The sequence below is a fragment of the Eurypyga helias genome, unplaced genomic scaffold, assembly GCF_000690775.1.
Source record: "Eurypyga helias isolate BGI_N326 unplaced genomic scaffold, ASM69077v1 scaffold28942, whole genome shotgun sequence".
Taxonomy (NCBI): Eukaryota; Metazoa; Chordata; class Aves; order Eurypygiformes; family Eurypygidae; genus Eurypyga; species Eurypyga helias.
The window spans coordinates 25,340-33,404 of record NW_010237035.1 but is presented as its reverse complement, the minus strand read 5'-3'; the positions used below and the strand labels follow the sequence as shown (position 1 = coordinate 33,404).

General features: G+C 46.4%; 1 protein-coding gene across 1 annotated transcript in view; it reads right to left on the bottom strand.

The window, feature by feature from the left end:
- Positions 1 to 211: 211 nt before the first annotated feature.
- Positions 212 to 8,065, bottom strand: part of BAZ1B (bromodomain adjacent to zinc finger domain, 1B) — a gene marked incomplete at both ends in the record, with an annotated part of 27,305 nt that continues 19,451 nt past the window's right edge. Inside the window, 3 exons of the mRNA XM_010147326.1 lie at positions 212 to 389; positions 803 to 901; positions 7,944 to 8,029. Coding sequence (XP_010145628.1) covers positions 212 to 389; positions 803 to 901; positions 7,944 to 8,029 — 363 coding nt within the window. The remainder of the gene's footprint in view (positions 390 to 802; positions 902 to 7,943; positions 8,030 to 8,065) is intronic.

Genomic DNA, 8,065 nt, shown 5'->3' with positions numbered 1-8,065 from the left:
GCTGTCAGGACATCTAGCTCCAAGGTTATGATCCACCTACACCAAAAGGACCTCAAACCAGCAGCTGTGTAATCTTCAACATAACAGTTTAGAAAGAAAGGACACACGAGAAATCTGATTTTCCTGATCCTCTTGTTTGAGGAGACCAAAGACTCGAGACTTCCCACGAAGTATCAGCTCACGTTTGTCTTGCTCAGTACTGTTCACTCACTCTGGCTTCATAGTCCGGTGTCACATCAACGTATCCCAGCCCTCCTTTTTGCAGCCGAGTTGCAACCTCAATCAGATCACTTCGGAGGTAGTTCAGCAGTTCCTGGTGGCCATCACAGGATTTGAGGCCCAGGTTCTGTTTCCGGGCCAAATGGATAGAATGCGTGATGTCCTGATACCTGGAAAATCAAAACCAACCTTGGAATAGATGCAGGCCAGTGCCCAGTGAGCTGTGCAGGCACTGGGACAATGGCATCCAGCGTGACTGACGCGCTCCACCAGTGCAGCACGTTCTTTGAAAGAGTCTGAAAGCGCGTGGTAGCTCTGGTTCTGAGTGAAACAGCACTGCCTTTGTTCCCAGTGGCAAAGGGCGATTTAAAGACCGACAGCACCGCTTCAGTTTTGGGCATTCATTTATCAAGAACCTGCAGTTACTGCCCAAGAGCAGTTTTTCATCCTCAATATCCACCCCTCTTCAGCACAGACAGGATGCAGGCAAAGTGCAGAACGCCGAACAGAAGGCTTGCTGTGATGTGGGTACGCCTTGAGAAGGCACACAGGGGAAAAAAAAAAAAAAAAAGAGCAGGCCTACCTTTTATCCAAACGCTCCTTTAGCTGGCTCTCTCTTACTCCTTGTGGGTGCAGGCAATCCAGCAGCTCATCCAAATCCTTCTGATTGTCACAGAGAAACCTGAAAGATACAACACGCACCAACATCAGCTAACGTGTCGCTGCGGCCAGACAACTCCTCCTAAATCGTTCACAGTATTAGTAGGCAGGGATGACAAGGAACCTACATCCCAACCCCGTGGAGCAAGGTGAAACGCTTCCAGTAACGCTGGCGTAAGCATCCCGACTCAGACTGGCCTCATTTCAAGGTCCCCAAATGTAGCCAATTCCAGGGAAAGACAAATAAAAACAAAACAAACACAGAACTGATTTATAGACTTTTTTTCCCCCTCCCATTACATTTACTAAAACATTGGCATTTGAATCTAGTCATCTACCCCAGGGATTCCATCTGCCAAGTCAGTTAAGGAACCCAAATGTCATTTTAGATGCACGAGAAAAGAGTAACACGCTGTGCTCTGCACAACACGGCAGTTTAATCATTCTTTCTGCAGAGTCTTTGACTTCTTTCGTTAACCCAAGAAGTCCCTAGATTAACCAAGGCTACGTCCTAGCTCGCACCACGCTGCCTGGTGATGTAGGCGTCCGACTCTGAAGGCTACGTCCTCCGCCAGTGCAGAAGCCCTCTTTTCACAGAAGCTCCCATTAACTTAAAAACTCAAACGCAGTACATGAAAACCATATTCAGGAGCTTTAAAACCTTTCTGCTCAGGAAGTCCTTCGGGACAGCAACAGTAACCAGCAGTCAGCTGGATCTAAACGGGGAACACTTCTACAGAGTTCCCTACGCATGGCGTTCTCTCTGCAATTCCAGGGTACGGTCAAGTTTTAAGGCTGGGGTATAGATTTAAGACAGCCTGGAATTCTCCTCTTTCCTCTCTTTTCCAATGCTATTCCAGGATGCCATGGAGCCTCCTCACCTGATGAGGGCAGGGATTCAACCTGAGTTTCAGGACTCAACAGAAAATAAGACCAATTATCTATCTTCTGCAAGAGGATTGCTCCTTAGAAGAGGGAAGCGAGGGAACAGCAAAATCAACCTTACATGGGAACAACTACAAAAGGACCACTATGTGATCCTTACCAGTCGGAGAGAAGACTCCACATCTAATTTTTCTTCTTGGGCACAAGCTCAGATGAGCCAAGCAACAACTAGAGAAAGATACTGTTCTGGCTCCTCTTGGAATGACAGTATCCGCAGTGCTTATTTCTCTGGCAGAAATGCTTACTAAATATCACATCTGAAAATAAAATATTTCAGAGTTCTAGTATGCTCATATTAAGGAAACGGCCTCACGCTTTGCATTCAGTTAGTAAATTAGTTACTCTAATAAAACATAGGATTGTTTAAAAACGGAAGAAAACCAGTTTCTTGCCAGTCATCTGCTTCAGTATACTCCGACCCTGCGGAGCATATTTACTTTGCACACCGAGATCTAGTCTCTTGGCCACCACTATTCCCGGTACACCCTCCCTGCGAGAAACAGGACAGAGCATCTCCCAGTACCTTTCACCCACTAGGGCCTGGCACGGGCACTTCCGAAGTAGCAGCGATTAAGGGCTCGTTTTGGGATCCAGCAGACATTCACCCTAACCTGTAACCATATAACTTGAGTCTGTCTTACAGATGCCACTTCTGGGGACTAATTATCATTCCTGCCTTCACTGGAAGGTCTACAGAGAGAATGCTGCAAGGACTAGCATTTCTACGTCTTCTGCTAAATAAAAGAGAAATTTCTCTAGAATATTTGGTATCAAATTGCTTCCAAACTCTTGGGACAAAAATCTTGGGATTGGTCCTAAGCCGTATTTCAGCACGAAGAATCTGTCACAATATAAGAACGGCATCACCCAAGCTTCAAAACAGTTGCCCTGCAGATACCCAGCAGAGGAGTATTTCTCGGGCACGTGGAGAAGGTTGCCCAGGTCACGATGAACAACATCGGTCACTGCTGGTGATATGCCATGGGATCCGGCTGGAAAAATATCCGAGAAGACCATGCCTGAACTTTCTCAGCTTTCCCCCCATGGCTGCAAATATAAAGGGGGAATTCCCTGCCCAGTTTTGTCTTACTGTGAAAAAGAAAGGGCACTGGAAACAGCATACGGCACATGGATTCTCCAGCGTTGTGTGGTCCGGGGAAGGACAACACAGGTTGCTGGCCAGTGTGAGAAAGAAGGCATGATCCTTTTAAGAAAGCTAGGGTTACACCTCCTGCTGAAAAGGAAATGGGACAGGGAAGGGAGAACATCTGCAACAGGTACTTGAGTCTTCCCAATTCACCCTCAGAGTAAGAACTGGGATTTCTGGGAGAGGGAACTGTTCCACATCAGCTTGAATTCAAATGTGCAAAATACAAACATATCCAAGAGGCAGCTGTGTTAGTCTGATTGGTGACACCGTGCTGCTCTGTGCAGCCACAGCTCCTGGTTCTCAACCTAGCTCCGTGCACTCCCTAATTCCTGAAGGAACCACCTGCATTTTCAACCAGGGCTCGACCAGCACGAGGCTGGGAGCATGGATGTGGGAAGACAGCGCTGGCATTTTCAATGGGGGAGGCAACTATGAGCTTGTGGGTTGATAAGAGGGAGGGGAGGGCAATTAGTGCCCTTCAGGTGGCCTGACACAGAGCTTAATAACACAATCCAGAGCGATGGGAAAGATGTCTTTGGGAGAATCACAACCAAATGGATGTCTTCAAAGTGATCTGAAAGGGGGAAATCCTGATTCGGGTAAGGGCTTACCACATCCCTAAATAACAGCCTAGGTCCTTTTCTTACATTTCTGGCAGCACAAGCCAGCAGCCTGGTCAGCAATCAAACCAGAAGGGACAAATGGCACAAGCATCAAGTCAAAAGGAGTTCTCGGTATTCACTCAGGCTGCAAGGGACAGAGAAAAAGGTGTAAAACCTGGACTGCAGGCTAGGGAATGAAGAAATCAAGAGGACAACATCTAGAGGAGCCCAGGATCAGTACCTGCTCTGGAGGGTTGGTGGAAACAGGGGAACTCCATCTGTAGAATATAGGCGTGAGAATGGAGTCTGTCAGCACCCACTCATGGTTAACTCAAATTGTCTGCTGAGGGGACCCGCCATATCATGGTGTATTCCTAATAGATGAAGAACAACGGGAGTTACTCTGCAGAGATGCCACTGTTTCCAAAATTCAACTGCTTTCTGACCAGGATGAGCAAGAAATCTCCTGCACACTGATATACTGCAAAGGCTTCGATTAACCCGTGGTTCTTGAGGGAAAGAACGACATGTACACAGCTCACAAAGCACTACGGCATGGACAAAAGACTTTCTCAGGGACCATGTGCCCAGAAGCTTTAAACAGGGAGGTTTTCTTTAATATGAATGGACATCAGTGAAAGTGGTGCACAGTGTGAGAAATGGGACCGGCCCGTCTGTCTGGAGAAGACAGAAGCAACCAGGCATTTATGATTCTGAACGAGAACACTGATTCAGCCTCTTCACTTCTAGGACAGAACACTGGGCCCTCTTCTTTTTGGGGACAAAGTACTAAAAGCAGAAACCGCTTCCATGGGATACTGTTTCTGTAGCTGTTGGCAGAAATACGCAATCTATTTCTCCCTTTATCAATGCCCTACCAGCTCTCATCCTCAAGGAGAAAAGGACTGCAAAATACAACCATTCATGGAGTAAATTTGGTGTTCCTGCCCAAGTCCCATCTATGTGTAACAGGGCAAAGCTGAAGATGCTCTGTGTGCACTGTGAGGCTACTCTGAACCCTGTGTTAGATGTACTGCTGGGAGGAAGTGACAGATGGCAGGAGTTAAAGCAGAACACAAAGAAATGAAACTTCCTGAGCAACACACGCCAACATTAGGAGTTATAGCTGAACCAGTCCTTGTATCCAGACAGCAAGGGGTATAGATATCCAAGGACTTCAGTGTGGTGTCAGGGCGTACAAGAGCAATGTGCCAAAAGCAGCCAAGGAGGAGACTCTTCCATAACCATTTATGCTCACGGGAGCCTGTGAGACTGGAGAGATCAATAGCCACAGAAGAAAATATTGTCACAGGAGCATGGATTTCCTTAGAGGGAAGCTCTAGTTCCTGGCTATCCCCTGAAAAAACAGCTCTCAGGTTGTCACTTGTCTTTTTGTGGAAGCTTACCTGTACATGGTGACAGCTTTCAGCTAGGTACTTAGCACACAGTCTCTGCAGTTCTAGAGCTTTAAAGAAAAGTCTTTCAGCTGAGGAATCTTACTGCTTATCTGCAGAACTGGCTCTAGGTGGGCCCGTCAGTTAGAAGAAATTCATGCAGACAGCACAGAAGAATGCTGTTGGAAGTGGTTACGTTTTCCTTGGGAAGCTGCCATTCTGCCCACTGCTCACTTCAAGGGCAGGAAGGCCTACACCTGGCTCAGCTCTTCCCTGTGCATCGCTCCACCTCGATATCCTGACACCACCAACCTGCTTGGCAGAACAAAGCACACAGGCAGTGATTCTCAGCGTGCTGTGATCGTTAGCAGCCTTTCCTAGCAGGTACCAGAAAGGACAGAAATCAAAGACACCGTAACACTGAGCCAGGCCCAGCTCAGTATCTTCTTTCTGAGTGGCAAAAGGGCAGAGCAGGGATGCAGTGACATTTCTCTGACCTGATGGTTTGAGGACTTTCTTGTGTGCCAGGACAAGAACCTTTGTGCTTAATACTCCCCAGTGAACTCCTCTTTCAGCAGTTTGTCCAATTGGTGCAAATTTGAAGATCCACAGCAGCTGGTAGCAGTGAGTTACACACATCAGCTGCAGGATCTGAAGCAGCACTTTCTATCTCAAAATTCCCATTTTCTAGTTTAATTTCCTGATCCCTTTTTTCTGTACCAAAAGAAAACCCTCTTTCTTTAGAAGATTTGCCCATTCTCCTCCAGCATTACTCTCCATCTTCCCGCTGAACATACAAACTAGAATATGTCTGTAATTTGTTTCATGTTTCTTAGTCAATTATCCGCCCAGGAGAGGATCTTCCCTCTTATCCTAAGGTAGGTCCTGTAACAACAGATGCCATGAAGCAGGACTGTTCCCCAAGGAAAACAAAAAAAAAATATCATTTTGCCCTTAGTCTGCACTTCAGTTTATCATCCTTTTTTTATTTCCTTCGTTAGACTCAACCACGTTTTTTTAAGTGTGCCCTCTTACTTTTAATAGTTCCTTATCCTGACGTGAACCATACTAAGAATCTCTTGTTATTGTTGCTGCTGGTTTGTTTCCAAGTCTCCTCAAACTTTTTTTTCAAAGGTAAGAGGCAGCACTTGCTTTGACCAGCTCGTATGGAAACTTTAGACAATCTCACCAAATGCATTTTAGGCTTTAGGCTGCCACTTAAAGGTTTTTTTTAAGTTGTTTGGTTTTTTTTTTTTTTTTTGAACAAGCTTCTTAATTCTTTTTGTTGCTCTTTTAAAAAAAGAGGATAAAAACACCTATTATGGTCACTTCATACACGGCAGCTCTTAGGATATAATTCAGCTCTGCGAACGTACAGGACCTGGTTCACGGAGCTGCTTCTCCTCGGCGGTACGAGCAGTTGTCTTCTTTGTAACCACTCTCACCTCGTCGTTGAGAGCTGCGAACCTGACTGAGCAATTCAGCCCTGGAATATCAAATACTATACGTTTTCAGTTCAGCCTGGAATTACAAGTTGCAGGGATTCTGTGTTACCCGACTTGGCTCTACACTGTCTCCAGTTTATAGCAATATGCCCTATTAACCTGAGCTACTGTGTTCCTTAACTGGAACGCATCTTGCCATCTCTAAGTGAAGATCAGGTGTCAGAAGAGGCAGTTAGAAAGAGCAGAGGACTTCCCTGAGGATTGTACTGTCCTCCACAACCTCCTGTTTAGCACCCATTCCCTAGGAAAGCCCAATTGCTGGCATTCTGGGCGCATGACAAGATGAGCAAAGGACCAGACGGAGAAAGGGGTGGAGAATTGTCACGGCAATACTAGACAGAGTGATGGCATGCAGAGGAAACTCTGCTATCTCCTACGGCCCACTAGCAAGGAAAGAGAAGGGGTAGAGCCATACAAAGAGTCAGCACTCAGTGCTGATGGTCGGGATGAATGAAGGCATCCACAGAGTTCGGCCTCTGACAGTTGTGGTGGGGCAACAGGCACATCTTTGCTAAGGTGGCTCTCACCTGCAGCAGTGGAACTAAGCTTTGGAGCCAAGCTCACAACTGGTGATACTCATGAAAGGCCGAGTAATCCCACTTTGTGTGTCAGTTTACCACACAGGGCAACAGCCAACACGGGTTTTCTTTAAAAAGACATCAGCAGGGACAGTCCCTGGGGCAAGTCACAATCAAATAGGCTCAAAGGTAATGTGTTTAGATTTGATTCACCCAGAAGACACGGTGGTGGTTACTGCTCAGCAGTGGGAAGCTTTCAAGGGATAACAGGCTGTCAACATGGAAGAACAATTTTGCTAAGCTATAATTATTAGTAGCAACAAAAATCAATTCCATGCTATGGTGCTACAGAACAGACACACCCCACTGGTCTGCTGCGAAGCCTCGAAAGAAGGCACGGACAAGGAGCTGGGGGATGGCTCTGCATGTCTCACACAGTGCAAGAACACGTGGGACACAGGCCTGTCTCCAAAGATCTCCATGAAGATTTTAATTTCATGTGCTCAAGAACCCCACGTGCCACAATTCACATCTGTTGAGATAAACCACGAAAGGAAACCTAGACACACTGAGCTAGCTCACTGCTTCCTCCTCCTTTTTTTTTTTAAACTCTTACCAACACTGAAAAAAGCACACAGCATTTTTTTTGAATTAACAATTCTTCTGAATATAAAAATATTTAAAAAGCAATACATCAAAGTAGCATTTTACCAGCTTAATTTATACTGCCTTTAAGTCAGATTGATTGTAATGGTTCCACTGGTTCTTGGGCTGGTGTCCTGTTAGACACTCACTGCAGAGGCCTGGAGGGCTGCTAAACCAGTAAACTAAGCCACCGGTTAAGTTCTGAAAGGGTAGTAGCTATATAGCAGGGTCTGTCAAAAGAAACCTGCCTAGTTGTCTTGGCCTCTACACCTCGAGTACTTGGCAGCTACAAAAGCACGTGTTACCATAAGTTCTGTCCCTGCTTGGGTGCCGTGGTCTCCGCGGGAAGGTCTGCAGCAGGCACAGACCGGTGAAGCTTGTTCACTCTGCCCTCGGTGGGGTGGGGCGTTCGCCCGCTGCGTGTAGG